Consider the following 19,837-nt stretch of genomic DNA (forward strand, 5'->3'; position numbering starts at 1 on the left):
CACAATCCTCTGACTTCATATTTCAAGTCTGAGACATTAGCTATTTCTGCTCTTTCTCTTTACTTGAACTATGTTGCACAACAACCAATGAGAGGTGCAGGACTTGAATCTGGTCTGTCTCCAAAGTCTGGACCTTTGATTATTTTTATCTATTGCCTCTCAGCACAGAGGAAATAGACTCAAATAGCTTTAAGAGATACATATAATCTGTTAAATGGGAATATGTTTTAAAATAGCTTGAACAGTTTTCCTTCTGCTTTCACACCACAACAATAATCAGCACAGACTTCTGTTAACCCAAAATATGTGAGGATTTCTCCCCACCAGGAAACAATCCATCAATTGTATAGTAGACACAATTCCAAAGCTATATGCCTGGAGATATTGTCAGAGAGATCCCATAGGTTGAAGAATCAGTCCCACAAGCCCGCCCCCACTCCTGACATCTGTTGCAAATCTAGGCCTCCAGAAATTCTGACTGACCAGCTTCAAGTTGGTGTTCCCATGACCTTCTCTTTGGGTTCAATTAATTTGCCAGAGTGGCTCACAGAACTTAGGGAAACAATTACATGTATCATTTTATTATAAAGGAAAATACAAAGGATACAGATTAAGAGATTTACAGGGCAAGGTATGATGGAAGGGGTACAAAGCTTCATGCTGTCCCTGCATGTGCCACCATCCAGGAACCTCCACATGTTCTGTTATCTAAAGATTCTCTGAACCTAGTCCTTTTCTTTTTTTTTTTAATGAAGGCTTCATTACACAGGCATAATTGACAACCCTATAAAATGTGGTTGGAAAGAAAGTGTATGATCTCATACTAATAGACAAATGGGCAATGCCAGCAAGGTCTGTCTATTCAGATATTTCTTGCCTCTCTGTATAGCATTCTTTACTGCAGGGTATGGGGCTGGGCTCTCTCTGTCTTATGAACCAACGATAAGATTCAAATCCTGCCTTGGGTGGATGAAAGGAGAGTAGGAGAAGGTAAGAGAGAGACTCCTGAGGCCTGTTTTTGAGGCCCAAAGTGCCCCAACATTATAACAATGAGCTAGGAACCATAGGGAGTTTATCAATAGAGATAATGGACACTACAAGAAAATGAAATATTATTAAAGGCCTAAGTAGAAGTAAAAAATATTCCAATATTATATGGCCAGTGAAAAAATAATTTTAAAACAAGAGAAAAATCTGTTTTACCATGTCAGACACACAAGAACATAGACTTTACCACCAACGTAAATTGAAACAGAACTGAAACTGGAATTGTTTCCTTTAGGAATGAGGAAAATTAACTGAGCACTAAATTCAATCTGATAGTGCACAAAGAAATTGGTAAACATGTGATCAATTAAACTATTGACTGTCAACAATAAAAAAGAATATACTCTGTGTTTAAGATTGAACTTTTAAAAAGATTCAGAAGCAGCTTGCAGAGCATGCAGGAGCCAGGGTGAGCAAAAATGACCCTGTCTTTGAAATTTTGGGGATCTGTGTTTTGATTGCTGATTGATGCTTCTGATTACAGAGGTAAAAACGAAGATGTGGATGAATATTATTGTTGCATCTCTCCCATTGTTGCAAGCCCCTCCTCTAGCTGAAGGGACTTCCAGGGGTTTTAAAGGTCTGGTGTCCTTTTCTACTCTGCTTTCATTTTTCTCTTATTCTCCTTCTGGGAACTAGAGATTCAAAACTATATAAAGGTCATTCAAGGACAACTGGATGCATGGTGGACACTAGAATGTTACTATGCATGTCCGGGGAAAGGCTCAGAAGATATCTAAGAAGACCTTAAGTTTAGGTCTCAGACTCACTCTTGCTACAGAGACAGCCCACAAAAATTTTAAAAAATAACAATAAACAAAAAGAACAATTACAAAACAACAAATCCAGGGAAGAGAAAGAATCTGATTTCCTGGGTTAGAATGTTATTAGATTTGAATATTCAGTCTTCAACAAAACGTCATAAGGCATGCAAAGAAATAGGAAAGTATGGTACATTTAAAGGAGAACAAAATGAATCAATAGCAACTGTTCTGAGAAAGACGTGAGGCAGATCTACTAGACAAACACATTAAGAGAACTGTCTTAAAGATGCTTAAAGAATTAAAAATGTGACGGAAGTCAATAAAACAATGTATGAACAAAATGGAAATAGTAATAAATAAAAAAACTTTAAACAGTTTTTTTTTTCTTTTATAAAGAAATTCAAGAGCTGAAAATTACAAAAATTGAAACGAAAAATTTACTAGAGGAATTCAAAATGAGGTCAAGGAAAATATCAGCAAACTTGAAGATAGGAAAATAGAAACTATTGAGTCTGAGGAACAGAAAGAAAAAATAATCAAAGAAGAGTGAAACAAGCCTAAGGGGCCTGTGGGAGACAATCAAGTGGTACAATATATAATTTTCACAGTCACAGGAGAGAACAAGAAAAAAGGACAGAGAGAATATTTTAAAGAAATAATGCTGAAAACTTTCCAAATTTTATGAAAGATATGAATATAAACATCCACGAATATCAAAATAGTCCAAATAGAATGAATGCAAGGTTAAAAACATCAAGAATCATTATAATCAAGCTTGCAAAAACCAAAGGCAAAGAAAGAAGTCAAGTATCACAAAAATGGAAAAACAAACACCACATGTAGTCGCCATTGAATTGGAACTATTCGATCAATGCTTATGTGCACATATGGAAATAACATTCATCTGAAATCAAGCAGGCAGTGGGGGAAGGGTTGTGTAAATTCACACCTAACAGGTAAAATGCCCATAATCTTGGGGATGGGAATACTTATAACTTTGACTGAGATTGTACAAAAGCTATTTATATAACCATAACTTTGTACCCTGTAATATTCTGAAATTTAAAAAAAATTAAAAAAATTTAATAGAGTAAAAAAAATTTAAAAGATCATATCTTCAGCAAAGAGTGATAGTTTGTCCCCGTCCATCTTCATTTAGATACCCTTATTTTCCTTCTCTTGTATGATTGCTCTGGCTAGGATTTTCAGCACTATGTTGAATAGAAGCGGTGACAGTGGGCACCCTTGTCTTGTTCCAGTTCTGAGTAGGAATGCTTTCAATTTTTTCCCATTCAGTATGATGTTGGCTGTGTGTTTGTCATATATGGCTTGCTTAATTTTGGGGTATGTACCATCTATGTCTATTTTGTTAAGAGTTTTTATCATAAAAGGTTGCTAAATTTTGTTGAATGCTTTTTCTGCATCTATTGAAATGATCACATGATTTTTGTTTTGTTTATATGGTGAATTACATTTATGGGTTTATGTATGTTGAATCATCCTTGCATCCCTGGGATGAATCCTTCTTGGTTATAGTGGATTATTTTTTTTGATTTGCTGCTGAATTTGGTTTGCTAGAATATAATTGCGGATTTTGTATGTATATTGATAAGGGATATTGGTATAGGTTTCTTTTTCTGTTGTGTCTTTCTCTGGCTTTTGTATCAAGATGATACTGGCTTTGTAGAATGAGTTGGGGAGGATTCCTTCCTCCTTGAGGTTTTGAAATAATTTTTGCAATATGGATACTGATGGGTACCAATCTTTGTAGGTCTCATAAAATTTGGCTGTGAAATCATCTGGTCAAGGCATTTTTTGTTGCTGTTAAATGGGAGATGTTTTATTGCTGTTTCAATTTTGTTGCTTGCAATTGGTCTGTTCAGGAGTACTGTTTCTTCCTGATTGAGTCTTAGGAGGTTGTGTGTTTCCAATAATTGTCTATTTCCTAAACATTTTTGAGTTTATGTGCATAAAGGTTTTTATAGTATTCATAGATGATAGTTCGTATTTCTGTGATATCAGTTGTAATATATCCTTTGTCATTTCTGATTGAGCTTATTTGTGTCATTTCTATTTCTGGATAGGGTAGTGAGAATTCTATCAATTTTATTTATCTTTTCAGAGAACCAACCCTGTTTCATTAATCTTCTGTATTATTCTTTTGTTTTCAATTTAGTTCTTCTGTGACCTTGGTTATTTCTTTTCTTCTACTTGGTTTGAGATTGGTTTGCTCTTCCTTTTTAGATCCTTTAGATGATTCATTACATTGTTGATTTGTGGTCTTTCTGTCATTTTGATGTAAGCATTTAAGGCAATGCATTTTCCCCATAGGACTGCTTTTGCTAAATCCCACAGATTTTGATAACTTGTGTCCCTTTGCCATTTAATTAAAGGAATATATTTGATTTCCACCTTAATTTTCTCCATGACCCCATAATCATTCAGCAGTAGGTTGTTTAATTTCCATGACTTTGTGTAGAATTGAGTGTTTTTGTTGAAGTTGATTTCTAATTTTATTCCACTATGATCTGAGAAGATATATAGGATTATTTCCATTTTTATGAATTTGTTGAGACATGTTTTCTGGCCTAAGATAAGATCAATCTTAGAGAATGTTCCGTATACTGCTGAGAAGAATATATATTCAGTTGTGTTAGGGTAGAGTGTTCTGTAAATGTCCGTTAGGCCCATTTGCTCTAGGGTCCCATTTAAGTCCAATGTTTATTTATTTTCTGTTTGAAGGCTCTGTCCAGTTCTGTCAGTGGGATTTTGAAGTCTCTGGAAATTATGATCTTGCTGTTTATGACTTTGTTTAGATCTAGTAAGGTTTGCTTTATGAATCTGGGCGCATCTGTGTTAGGTACATAAATATTTAGGTTTGTTATGTGTTCATGATGCATTGCTCCCTTTAACATTATATAATGACTGTCTTTGTCTTTCTTTACTATTGTTGATTTGAAGTCTGTGTTATTGGATATGAGAATGGCTACACCTGTTTTCTTTTGTTTTCCAAACACATGGAATATTTTTTTTCATCCCTTCACCTTGAATCTGAATGAATCCATGTGGACTAGATATGTTTTTTGAAAACAGCAGATACTTGGCTGTATTTCTTTATCCATTCAGCCAGCCTATGTCTCTCGAGCAAGGAATTCTAGCCATGACAACTTACTAAATAACTACAATAATCAAAATCATGGGCTACTAGCATAAAGATATACATGTAGATCAATGGAATAAAATAGAAACCATAAATAAACCCTTACATATATGGTGAAATGATTTTTACCAAGGGTCCCAAGACCATTCAGTAGAGTAAAGACCATCTTTTCAACAAATGATGCTGGGAAAACTGAATATTTACATGTATAAGAATTAAGTTGGACCCCTTCCTAACACCATAACCAAAAATTAACTCAAACAGATAAGAAATCAAAATGTAAGACCTGAAAGTATAAAACTGTTAGAAGAGAACATAGGGCAAAATCATTATGACATGGAACTTGGCAAGAATGTCTTGGTTATGACACTAAAGTCACAGACAACCAAAGAAAAAGTAGACAAATTGGACTTCATAAATATTTTGTATTCAAAGACAATATCAACAAAGTAAAACGAAACCCACAGAATAGAAGTAAGTATATGCAAATAATATATCTGATAACAGATTAATATCCAGACTATATAGCAAATGCCTAAACTGAACCACAAAAAGAAATAAACAACTGGATTGAAATTGGCAAAGGACTTCAATAGATATTTCTCCAAAGAATCTATACATATGGTCAATGAGCACATAAAAAGATGTTCAATATCACTAATCATTAGGGAAATGCAAATAAACTACAATGAGATACCATCTCATACCCATAAAGATGGCTATTATAAAATAAACAGAAATAACAAAGACTGGTAAGGATATGGAGAAACTAAAACCCTGTGAATTGTTGGTAGAAATATAAAATGAGAGAGCTGCTGTGAAAAACAATATAGTGGTTTCTTAAAAATTAAATAGAATTGTCATGTAATCCAGCAATTCCAGTTTTAGGTGTATACCCAAAAGAAATTGAGAGTAGGATCTTAAATATTTGTACATTCACCTTCATAATAGCATTACTCACAATAGCTAAAATGTGGAAGCAACCTAAGTGTCTACCAACAGATGAATCAGTAAAATGTAGTATATACATGTAATGGAATGTGAAGGAAATTCTGACATATGTCACAACATAAATGAAATTTTAGGACATAATGCTAAGTGACATAGGTCAGTATAGAACAAATACTGTATGATTCTACTTATGTAAGCTACTTAGAGGAGTCAAAATCATAGAGACTGACAATAAAATGGTGGTTTTCAGGAGCTAAGGAAAAAGAGAATATAAGGAATTATTGTCTAAAGGATATAAAGTTTGAATTTTATAAGGTAAAAAGAGTTATGGAGTAATGATGGTTGCACAGCATTAAGAATATATTTAAGTATACTTAAACATGGTTAAGATCTGAAAGGCACAGTGGTTCACACCTATAATTCTAGCACTTTGGAGGGCCCAGGCAAGAGGATATGTAGAGCCCAGGAGTTTGAGATCAACCTGAGCGAAATAGCAAGACCCTAACTCTATAAAAAATAGAAAAATTAGCATGATGCGGTTGTGCGTGCCTGTAGTTCAAACTATTTGGGAGGCTGAGGCCGGCAATTCTCTTGAGCCTAGAAGTCTGAAGTTGCAGTAAGCTATGATGATACCATTGCACTCTACAGAGCAAAAATTAGTCAATATGGTACATTTCATATTAGGTATATTTTACCACAATAAAAAATGAAAAAAGACTAATAGAGTAGATGAATCTTTGGGAATTTTGGTAATGAACAAGGAGAAAATCACAGCTATCACTATTAACATTAAATAAAAGAAGATACAAGCACATTCTTACTATGAATAAAAGCTGCTTAGAAAATGTTAAAATAAAGATCATTCTTGTAAATTTTGAAAAGATTGGGAAAGACCCAATTAAAGAAAGAATATAAGTTAATAACATGAAACCTAAGAAGAAACAAAGAATACTTTTTGACCGATTAAACGAACTGATATAGGATTATTAAAAATTTTTTTTTTCTCTCCCCAAGAGTTTTGGAGGTAAAAGTTCTACTAAACACTAAAAGCAAAATGTTAGCATGCAGTTTGATGGGATTTAGTAATCTAAAAATATGTATCTTCATTGACTAGGTAGTTGACTTCCTGTTTCATTCTTTCTACCTGCTCTAGGAAGAAGACTATTTCCCAAATAGTCTCAGGGATGACTTGTTGACAGGAATCTAAAAAGCCAGTTTAGGCCTGACACGATAATTCAGATTTTTTTTTCTCTTAGTCACTGTTTATTCTCAGACATTCTACTACTAAAGACAAATCTTCACCTTCTCTTGATACAGTCTACCTCTTGCCACTATTGATCAGCCATATTGCCTCACTTTCTATGGCTACCTTCCATTTAGAGAACAGTAGGAACCGAAAACAACATATCAAACATCTTCCTTTTGTAGGAAAAACGTGGGAAGTTAATCCTTAGAGCAAAAACACAGGGGAAGTAGTGTGTAGGGAGATTGCTCACTCGGCTATGGAGAGGTATGTGATGGAGGTGATTATCACCCTTTATAAATTAAAAAAAAAAAAGGTTTGGAATTATGAGGATTATTTAATACATTGCTGGAAAGAAGTAGAGTGAAATAAAAGCTACAGTAATTTGGGCCATTCTATGACATATTCACCTATAAAAATTTAGAGATCACCTTAGTTATGAAATAAAAATTTCCATACAGGGTACACTCAGTATAGTATTCTTTCTGACAAGAAAGCCACTTTTTAAGACTTGTTGACTGTAAATATCAACCTCAAATTTTAGATATATACCACTAAAATACATAAATTTCTCTGAAGAAATTTGAATTTTGCTAGTTTTGAGTTTATCTAAGCTTTCTTTTTTGCAGCCATATATAACTTCAGCCAGTGCATCTCATAACTTTACTACCTGCTGGGTGAAATAGCACATCCTTATATTTGCCTTAACATTGCCTTGGTAGTATGTGAATTTTAGTCCTCAAAAGAACGTGCTTAAAGGTGAATTATTCATATGCTAATGACTATTTTTATACTTGGAAATACTTCATCTGTTACAATTTTAAATTATCTCAAAGCTTTCCCTAGTTTAAAAACATATAAAATGACAGAATTTACAGACATGGATATTGGACTCCCTGTTTTATAAATTAATAATCCTAGTAATGCAAGCTTGAAAACTACTTGAAGAATGAAAATTTCTACCCACTAAAAAGCTAAATAAAAAAAAATCTCTTTACTTGTGACTGAAGGTTTTATTTATATCCAAAGACATCACACACTTTTAAAGTTACAATGAACTGCAAAGTACAAAGTTAATTTTGTGAAGTGTAAAACATCCTTTCTTAATTTGGCCACTTTTGTCAAGTGAGCCCAGATTAGAAGTTAGCCCTTTTTGTAAAATGATGTTTTACTTCCATTCGGTATGCTATACATCTGCTTATTTATTTTTTATATAATGTGAGCATACTATACAGAGGCAACTGAGAGTAATACTTACAATCAAAATTTAGTTAATTACGTTCCAAATATTATAGAATATACTGTAGAATTTTGTGTAACAGTAGGGGCATAGAAATGGAACAGTGAAGTCCAAAAGCAAAATGTCTTATCCTTGAAGAAAATAATAACATAAAAGAAAGTAAGTAATGCTACCCTTATTTGAATTTAATCTTCAGAGCTTTCTTATTCAACCTAATTAAAGTAGGTCCCTCGTGCTTTGCACTGATCTCATCTATGAAATCATATTTCTGACTTTTGCATGTGTTTGTCTAGACTGGTATTAAATGTGCATTTTGGGACTAAATATTTTTAAAAAAATTTAAACTTCATTTTATATTTTATCATTAAAATAACAAATATTTACTTGATAATATAAGATTTTACAAACTTTGTGATAAATTATTAGCATTAGGGGATCACTGGTATGCTTGTTTTCAACAGATACATCTCTATATCATTTTTATCTGCATCTAAAAAGTAAAGGTCACTTTTTTTTTAATAGAATCTATAAACTAGGTGTTGGTTTAAATGTCAAATAGTTTCAGTTATTGCTTTTCTTACCATTAACGTTTTTGGCAGAATGGTGCACAGGTGATATTTTGTAGCATAAAAGATTAACTAGTAAACAAGTGACCTCATTTTGTCTTCTGTGGAGTGAGATCAGGTTCTGCTTGGATGCAGAAGGGGCTTATTGTAATACCTTGGGAGTAGTCTTAAGTATCATCAGCAGTCTCCTCAGGCCATTAGCACATTATCTTGAGAACCACATCATTAGTTTAAATTAAGTTCACTTAATTAGCCAGCTGGTACTTTCCTTGTCAGACCGATAAACAAGCTGTGCTTCACCGTTCCTTCATGTCAAGACAGCCTGAGTTCTGTATATCTTTGTTGCTGTTATCAGTGTTTCATCTTTAGAAGTTGATACAACTAGTCCATGACCAGGGTATCACAGCTTTTAAATTTTAGTATTTGTTGCAACCTTCCCCCCTCCAAGAAATATTATGAATTTGTTAACATTATGTATGTTGGGATTAGGAGGGAGTTAGGGTTTAGAGATCAACAAAAGGAATCAAAGATCTCATAGTATAAGTAAATCATATCCTTAATGTCTTGAAAATTTTTAAAGAAAAAATGTTTTTATCAGTATCTTTATAAAGCTAGAAAAAATAAAAACTTAAATTTTTATTATTATACCATGTATTTTAACATATTTTTACAAAGGGTTGGGATAAAAGTTCATTCATCATGATAATGTAACACTCTCAAAACATTATTTAAATAAGAAATTAAGAAACGTGGATTTTAGAATCTGAATATATGCATCATTATTATTACTTTAGTAAAGTGACATAATATTATTTGAAATCCATTTCTGAAAATGTTTAATAATTCAATAATACTTCAGAAGAAGGATTGTGGTTCAATAATCTGAATATCACCAGGCTAAGCAAAAGCTACTATGTGCATACCATCTAGTAATGTTTATTGTCTAGGAGAAAAATTTCCAACCTGTAGTATTGGGACTATTTATTTAAATAAAATCTACCAGAATCATTCACTAGATGAAAACTGATCACTTTTTTTATGTTATGATGGGGTTCGAATCACCAGCTACAAGTAAAAGTCTCATTTCCATAGACTTCTCAAGGCAGGGTTTGAAAATTCTGATTTTCTAATAAAATTTTTCTAATAAAATAATATTGGTGGTCAAATGCAAATTATACTAAGCAATAAATGAATGTTCTATGTTCATTAATTTTGAGGTGAAAGAAAAACACATAAACAGTGCTTTTTCTTAATCTCTTATTCCTGAATATTATATTTAACTTATATCATTTTTCCTGAATTAAATGGATGGTGATTGCAGAAACAAAACATATGTACGCCAATAGTCTCCAAAATGGAGCATGTGCAACCCAAGGAAGATAAAAGGCGACTAGTTGTGGGAAGAGAATCATATAGCATCTATTTATATTTCTTTTTTATCTTTAAAAAAGAATCACATTTCATTATATAAACATTTAATATATGGAGCAATATTGAAGGCCTGAATTCATTTGTATGTTAGATAGTCAGCTATCATATAGTGGACACAAGAATCTTGAGAGGAAAGTGGGAATTTTATCACAGGGAGGGAGCCACATGGATAGTGCACTTGGGCTTTTGTTTTCTTTGGTCTGCACAAAAGGGACAACAGTAGTGCATACTTCCACAGGAAGGTTGTGAGAGGATTCAATGTTTTAAGATTTACATTTATAAAATAATCAGAAAAAAGCTGGCTGTATGATAGTAAGACTGATGCAGGAGTATAATTGTTTTTGTTAAGTAAAATAATAATAATGATCTTTAATAATAGTAATTAGTTGACATACTAAACAACTTCACAACTTATTTTGCACAATTAAGTAGATTTATATTCATTAATATAATTTTATAACTTGAATACTATTATTTACTAAGTATTTGTCTAAGTGCACAGATTATTCATCAGTCCCCAACCTTTTAGGCACCAGGTGCCAGTTTTATGGAAGACAATTTTTCCACATGCTAGAGTCGGGTGGGGGGGGCAATTGTTTCAGGATGATTCAAGTGCATTACATTTACTATGCATTTTATTTCTATTTTTATTATTACATTGTAATATATAATGAAATAATCATACAACTCACCATAATATAGAATCAGTGAGAGCCCTGAGCTTGTTTTCCTGCAACTAGACAGTCCCATCTGGGTGTGATGGGAGACAGTGACTGTAAATACAGATGAAGCTTCACTCACTAACCCATAGCTCACCTCCTGCTGTGTGGCCCATTCCTAACAGCTGGTACCGGTCTGAGGCCAGGGGCTTAGGAACAGCAGGGTTATATCATTGACCTAAACAAACACAAGAAGCCTGCTGTCTTGAGCCTATTGGATGGAGACAGACAATAAAATATAATATATTAAAACAAAAATTATATGATATGTTGGTAAATGTTACTGGAAAAGGTAAAATGGTGGAGGACGACTAGGCAGGCCTGGGGAAGCTAAGGATGCAGGGACATTCACAAAGTGAAGGTGGGTTACATTATTAAATAGAGTGGTCGAACCGGCCTTGCTAAGATGAGTTCTGAGCAAAGATGTCAAGGAAGCAGACATTGGAATATATAGGGTAAGACCTTTCCTGGGAGAGGCCCCCCAGAAGTCAGAAGTGTGACTGACATGTTGGATGAACACAGCGCATGAGGCCAAGAGCTTCTGTATTAGAGATATCAAGAAGATAGTAGTAGGGGAGGCAGTCAGAGAAGAAGACTGGAGAGTGTCCGATCAGGGAAGTCCTGATAGTAATTTTTTTTTATTTCAGCATATTATGGGGGTACAAATGTTAAGGTTACGTATATTGCTCCTGTCCCTCTCCCCCCTCAAGTCAGTAGTGGACGGTTGGCTTTTACCCTAAGAGAAGATTGTGTAGTGTTTTGAGCTGATTAGTGGCATTATTTGCTTAATCCTTAAAAAAAGAAAAAAAATCACTAAAAAATCTAGTTAGGAACATTAAGGAGCATAAAGTTAGGAGTTAGATGTGATGAGGTTAGAAATGATAGTGACTCTGTTCATGGTGATAGCAGAAAGATGGCAAAGAGATCATCATTCAAAAGGTAGATCCAATTGCATGAAGATGTGACATGTGGGAGAAGAAAGAAGTCAAGGATAATAAAATCTTTGCAATCCTTTCCCTAAAATGTGGAGAAATGTTTAAACTATTTTATGACACAGAGGCCCACAAGTTTTCTTGTGGCAAGAAATGTTTTTAAAATGTCAAAATAATGCCTTTCTGTTTTATGAAAAGCAAATAGTATAAATTTATTTATCCTTTAAATTTCAAGAGTATACTAGGAGATATTGTATAAAATTCAGCACCTAATTTATCCCTTCCAAAAGCTGATGATATTAGTGGAAGCATACCTATTTTTTGACTAAAAAGTGGATTATGAAAAGATTATCCGAAAGATGATCATTTGGAAATGTTTCTATCATTATTATATGGTTTTATTGAAGAAAATCATATAAATGTTCCCTCTGTAAAATGTGTTATATTACACTTGAAAACTTGTAAATAGATTTTTCCTAAGAATTAAAATTTTTCCAAATAAAGTATGTCACATTACTTTTCTCCGTTTTTATCTGCATGGCTTTTTCAGTTCTGGTGAATTTTTATAATCAAACACCAAAATAACTAAATTTAGTACAAAACTCTGGAAATGCTGAGAAAAATATTCAAAACTTTTGGAGATCATTGAGTAGATATTTTTTGAAAGTCTGAAGTTACTTTGAAAATTGATTGATATGTTCCTCCTCCAGGTACATATTAATTAATTTATTTGAAGGCAATTAATCATGAACTGCCTTCTGATGCTGCCTGGAAAGTATTTACATAAATTAACTTTCAAAAAAGTCTCTTTCTTCCCATTCATAAAAATATTCATACTTTAAGGCTCAATTAAAACATTACCACCTTTTCTTATCTCTTATCCTGCATTGCACTTCTTCCTCTGAGTGTTCATAGCACTTGGTCATTATTTTTATTTTGTGACACACGATAACTTATTTTAAGTGCTGCTTTCACACGCTAGCCTGAAATTCTTCAAGGACAAAGATAGTGTTTATTTATTTTCTCTCCTAGGTCTCAGTTTCTTCATATAAGATGTGCAATATTTGAGCATTGCACCTCAAACTTTAAAACACTATGATGCTAATAGTCATGAAAATGCCCCTCATTAAATTAGTTTTTCTAATAGTAGTAGCAATTGTAGTAGCAATATGAGTAGTATTTCTGTAGTGCTTAATATTCAGCAAGCACACCCTAAGCACTTTATATTTATTATCTCACCTAATGTTCAAACAACATTTGAAGTAGATATATTCCCCATTTTATTGTAAAGGAACCTGAGCCACAAAAAAGTTTAGTAACTTCTTTAAAGTATTATTATATAATTGTTTTAATATAAGTGAAGGGTTAAAATTGGAAACCGGCTTTAGAATATATATTATGCTCATTAAACATGACATATAGTGACTCTCTCTGGATGATTCTCCACTAGGCATGTGCTGCTTCTAGAGATGATACTGCATATATCTGAGCCCCTCAGCGTTTGTTTTTTTTTTTTAATCTCCCAATAAGGGAATAAGACTTAAAATATTGTTTCTTATACGTGAGACATAAATAAGAGGGAAACATATTTAGACAATCTCAGAAATTAAACTATTGATCAACTAAGAGGGAAGGATTTTCATGTGCAGAGAAGTTCCCACACTGGGGAGGAACACAAACTCTTGCATTCCAGCTGTCCCTGTCATTGGAGAACCACTGGCAAGACTGAGCCTCAGACTCCTTATCTCATTAAATGTGGGTATTAATACAACCTATGAAATGCAGTATGCCTATATAAGATAATACTTATGAGAGACCATAATATTCATGAAAGAAAAGCAGCTAGTGAGCACTGACACACTAGAAATTTTCATTCAAATTGTTTCCTGATACTTACTTGTAGACCTCTGCTCACTTTATAGAGTATTCTTACAATTGAACAACAATGAAGCTTTGTTACTGTTAATTTTGTTTGTATTGAGCTATTTTATCTTTAACATTTTAAAAACCTAAGGATTATTTTATTTTAAGCTCCACACAAAATTAGGCTGACTGGTGTATTCACACATAGATCAAGTTTAACATAAAGGGGAAAGTAAGAAAAATCAAAGGAATCTTATTTCATTGTCATTAATGTGGTGATTAATGATGGCTCTTTTGTTATACATGCATTGGAATTATTGATTAGTACAAGAACAAATTGAAATGAAACATCCATTTGCATACAGTTAACACAATACCATACTAACTATTGCTTAAGCAATAAAGCTATTTGGTTACCTAAATAACATCAAATCTAGAGATAGCTGTTCTAGGTTTGTGCAGCAACTCAAGGTTATTATTGAGGAGTCAGTCTCCTTTTATTTGTCTCCTCGTGCATCCTCAAAGTGTTGGCTTTTTCTCTTTCAGTTTACAGCTTCGTGGCCTCAAAATGGTTTTGAAAAATAGAGACTTAATATTCTCATGTGACAGCATTCACAACAGCAAGAAAGGGAAAGTGTAGTGGAAGGAAGTCTCCTCCTATTACCCTCTCTGTTGATGAAATGTAATATCATTCTCAGAAAGAAGGCACCATATCAATCTTTACAATGCAGAAACTAGAATTTGCCATGTGACCACTCGTAGCCCCCAAAGAGGCTGGGACACAGTATCTATCAAAGGGCAATGGGATTATTCACTGCCTTAAATTGCTGGTGCTCACCAAGGGGGCTACCTTTGCTGAGGACACCGCTACCCATCTGATCCCAAAACAATATCCTGACCGTATTAGCTGGAAAGGAGTGAAGACACTAATATAAAAATGTTTAAATAGGTCTCCTCAGGAACACAATAGTTATTTAAGTAATCCAAGAATATTGGGAATTTTAAATAGGCAAAATGAAGGGCATAGTTTTAGAAAGGATGTGCATTAGTAAAACTAAATTGCCAACATTTAACTTAAAATATGAATTTCCATATGTCCAACTGTCAGGTTTTAGTCTGAAATGTTGAGTCTTGGTGTGCTCATGGCTGAGGAATGACCAGACACACCGAAGCAAGGCAAGTGTGAAAATGAGATTTATTGAAGAGAGAAAGATAGGATTCTAGCTCAAGAGCAAGACATAGGTTTATAGAGTGTGATACATATGCCAAAGATGATAACCAAACCCATTGTTGAAGCAAAGGGAGAGCAAAAGGAAGGGGTTGGTTATGGTCTGGGTCTTGTTTTATGGTTTCTGGATTGGGATCTCCTTGTGGCTCAGATGTCACCATGGAACCACTTTGACTGGACAGTTGGGAATTGTATAACCTGAGTCTTACTAAGCATGTGGATTGTTCTAGATCACTTTCCAGACTCTATGGTACCTATGCAGCTTGGCCCATGGGCTAGAGAGTCCTCTGCATTCTTTTGCTGTTGGCACACTAAGTTCTGATTGGCAGATTCGTAGGGTGTTCCCTCCTACCCCAGGTATGACAGTCACTCTGGACAGGATTAAGGTGGGTCAGGACCAAGATAGGGGCCTAGGGCCCAGCCTTGTCCCTTCTCCCAGGTGGGGCAATTGCACCAAGGCAAGGCACAAACTTTCATTCTAGGAGACCTGGAATCCCTCACTAACTACCTAACACAACCACAACTTTGGTTTACCTTTTATTAACCACACTGAGAACATTACATTATGAATTAGTACTTAGAAAATTCTCTAAGGATATTTAACAGAGCTTTGGGAAGAAATGCTTTCAATATTGGATAAAGATTGTTTTATTGAATATAATTTGTTTTATGTTATAAAATTAGAAAATACATATAAGTACCTACTACAGGAAATTGCTTTTAAATAATGTTAGCTTCTAACATAAATAGCTTGAAATTAAGATGAGTGAAATAACTTCCTGGTAGCAATTTGTTTTCTGGGAGTTGGGCTTTAAGTAAATGCTAAATATTATAAATATTAGTACAAAAACACATTTACCATAGCAAGCATGGTGGAAAAAAAATGCTTATTTTTTCTTCTGTGGTTTTGGATTTCTTACTAAGGAAACTAAATTAGCTAACCAGTTATTAGAGTAGTTAGGGTGGAGATACTAGTGCACAAGGGTTTTGACAAAGATTTCTCCAGACAAAGATTAGGACAGAAAGAAGAGATTTATTTACTTTTCCCTGGAGCAAAGGGAAGACCAGAACGGAGGTGGAAAAGGGAGAATGTGCTGACCTGGAAAACTAGCTATTGAGGTTTTTTAAAGGGGATTGTAAAAATGGCACTTACAGTTGAGAAACTGCTGCATCAGCTCCTTTCTTCTTGGTGGAAGATAAATAATAAAAACTGTGAGGATGTGAAAGTCCAAGAGTTGGCTCTCCTACCTTTCCTTGGAGAAGAGATCGTCGCAGGAGCAGTGACTCTGTCCTTTTGATAAGGTTGAGGCTTGTTCTTGTACCCTGCTGTTTGCTCAGGAGCTCTTCAAACTATAAAAAAGGAGATTTTCATGATTAATTTTGAAAGAGAGAAATTGACATTTCTTCTCCATTCAATCAGCTCTTTTCAGAAGTTGTGCAAAACAGAACTTCTGCAGGGTGACTCTGTCCCTGGGGAAATTGATCTTTAACTGTCCCTGCAAAAATTGTTATTTTTGCAAGGCTAGCTTTTTTGGAGTTACCCTATGTATGGAATTGTTGGCATTTTAACTTTATAGATGGTAAAATCTCATAACCAGCATCGACATGGAAAAAACTTAATGGTGTAAACATAGCTCTCTCCTGCATTCAACACTTGATTAAAATGAACATATTAGTCTTTTATATCTTGAGATTCTAAATAGCATCCCCTTGACTCAAAATTTGCATAGGTAATAAGTGAACATAAGGCTATATAAAATTGTGCGAATAACAAAACTGTGTTTTAATAAAGTATGATATTTCCACATTAATCAAATAAGGGCTTAGGAAACTAGATAAAGTGGCAAAATAAACTTTTGATCTGACATCTAAATTCTTAAAATCTTCCATTATTTCTGGCCTAGTTTTAAACTAATATTTTAGTCTGAAAACACTTTTTTCCAACTCTTATTTATTTCAGGCAGTGAGCACGGACCCTGTCCCAGTTAAATTACACTATGACAAATCACATGATCAGGTCTGGGTGCTCAGCTGGGGCACCATGGAGAAGACGTCACCAACCCTACAGGTAAGTACATCTCAGAATATTTAGATATTTAGTTATCTCATTGGGTATTTATAACAATTTAACAATGATAGCTTTCATGTGAGGACTCTGGCTTTAATCACCACTATGTATGTATAGAAAAGTGACAGAAAAGTTGATACTAAAGTACTCTTGGATTGGGAAAAATCATAGATCATAGTTACTAAAGGTTTTGTACATATTTATATGTACAAAGAAATAGCTATGGTGACAAAGCTGATGCCATTAGAAAAAATCAGTCATGATTTACCTTTCAACAATTTTGGTAGGGCAGGTAAGATAGAGACCAAGAGACTCAGACGGTGAAAGCCTCAAAGCACTCAAAGCAGATCTGTTTTTCTGCAAATAGCATTTTATTATCTGAACACAGGCTCATTTTTAATGGAAGAATATGTGGTGTTATTCTTGTGGAATTTGCTTCTGCTTTGAAGTTGTTTACATAAGATCTTCACAGATATAGAAAAAGTATGCATTTTGCATGACCCTTTGGTATAGTCTTTAGATTTTTGGAATTACAAGTTTAAGCAGAGACAGAAAGGGTGTGGGGAAGGAATGGTTGGTCCTAGAAATGCATTCATGCTATGATATCACTGCCTTATGATTATACTACTCTTTCAATATACCTCTCTGTACAAGTCCTTAAATCATTAACTTCTAGTAATTTTTTAATAAAGTCTGTTGTATGCAATAATTTTATTTTTAATCAATTGTCATTAATAATATGTTTAATGTTTCTGAAGTATTTTCAATATTGCAATATTGCAATTGCAACTTACAAACAAAATTTTATTGAAATGAGATACTTTAATGTAGCTATCTTAATTTAATGATGCTTCATTTTATAGTCACTAGAAATATGCCATCATTTGAAACATCTGAACTATAATATAGTATTGCAGTTATCTATTGTTGCAAATCAATCCACTCCAAAACTTGAGTTTTTAAACAAAACTAAAGAATGACTTACCACTCACAATTCTGTGACTTGGCCATCTGGGCAGTTCTGCTAATGTGGTCAGTGAGCACTCGTGGGCTCCAGCCACCTGACAACTTGGCTGGAGCTGGAGGGTCCAAAATGGCCTCACCCCCATGTCTATGCTGTGGTTGTAGTGTTCAGCTGGGTGTGCTGCATGTGACACTCACCCCTCTAGATTGTCATCTTCAAGTGTAATGGTTTCAGGTTACAAGAGAGTGGAAGCTACAAGGCCAGTTAAGGTCTAGGCTTCAAAGTTCACATGAAGTCTCCTCTCCCACCCCCTGTGGATCAAAGCCAGTCACACTGCCTGCCCAGACTCACACTGCCTGCCCAGACTGGAGGGGATCGAGTGATGGAGCCAGTCTCTTGAAGGGAGAAGCACAGTCTTCATAGTGGGCCACTGTTATAATGCTCTATAACAATTGGCAATAGGATCCAGTTATTTGGGATTTTGCATTGAAGTATCATCTTGACAAAATACATAAAGCAGGTAAATATATATGACTTAATATATTTTCCTGGATAGAGCTGGAATCCATTCTACTAAGTGATATATCTCAAGAATGGAAAAACAAGCACCACATGTACTCACCAGCAAATTGGTCTTAATGGATCAACACTTAAGTGAACATATAGGAATAACATTTATTGGGTGTCGGGCGGGTGAACGGATCAACACTTAAGAGAACATATAGGAATAACATTTATTGGGTGTCGGGCGGGTGGGAGCAGGGAGAAGGGGCATGGGCAATATACATAACCTTAACATTTATACCCCCATAATATGCTGAAATAAAAATAAATAAATAAAGCAAATAATATAGGTATATATATGATTTAAAAATTATTCTTATAAATTATTTTAATACTATTAACTTTAAGATAAACATAGCTTTTAAATTTTAAATACAGTTTTCTTTTCTTTTTTAAGAATAAAGCTACATATATTTTTAACATATAATTTGCTTCAGAATTCATCCCTTCCCCTCCCTTTGGTCCTTGCTGCTTGGATAGATTAACAACTTTCCCAGTGTTGCAATATTTTACACAAAATAACTTAGACAAATTCCTTTCGTATTTTGTGGGGAGGGAAAAAGGCTTCATAGAGGTGTTAAGTAACTTCCTAAACAGCATTTATTCATTTAAAAATAGTTTCTTCATTTTTCTCTGAATGCCTAATAAAACGTTTTTGTGCTCATAGAATATAGTAATTTTTAAAAAATTTGCTGAGTAGGAGTGAAATATAAATATCACACCTTAATAATATAAAATAAATTGCAGAAATTGAGAGGTATCCTTAAAAAGTATATATAAGAAGAGTTATTCACATAATGTTTATGTGTGTGTATATATATATATATATATGAATTAGTATATATGATTGATGATAGATAAATAGACAAACAGACTGTAGGAAACACAGGTTCTCTGGCTCAGAGAATGGACCATTTCTTGCTTGTGGAGGATATAGTGTTTATTTTCCAACCCTAATCAATATCGGGTCATATGGTGAAGGACTAATGTTAGCCTGCATGCCCAGCACACTGGCACCATAAGAGAGGGGCCCTGGAATTATAAATCTCTCAAGTTATTGTTAGGCTGTGGGCATATCAGTACATACTTCCCTTTGG

At 34.1% G+C, this 19,837-nt stretch overlaps 1 protein-coding gene across 4 annotated transcripts in view; it reads left to right on the forward strand.

The window, feature by feature from the left end:
* Window positions 1-19,837, forward strand: part of FSTL5 (follistatin like 5) — a 696,991-nt gene that overhangs the window by 626,718 nt on the left and 50,436 nt on the right. For all 4 annotated transcript variants that reach the window (XM_012735602.3, XM_012735603.3, XM_012735600.3 and 1 more), the window contains one exon: window positions 17,105-17,212. In XM_012735602.3, the coding sequence (XP_012591056.1) occupies window positions 17,105-17,212 (108 nt within the window). The remainder of the gene's footprint in view (window positions 1-17,104; window positions 17,213-19,837) is intronic.

The sequence above is a fragment of the Microcebus murinus genome, chromosome 15 (assembly GCF_040939455.1).
Source record: "Microcebus murinus isolate Inina chromosome 15, M.murinus_Inina_mat1.0, whole genome shotgun sequence".
In the NCBI taxonomy this organism is placed as follows: Eukaryota; Metazoa; Chordata; class Mammalia; order Primates; family Cheirogaleidae; genus Microcebus; species Microcebus murinus.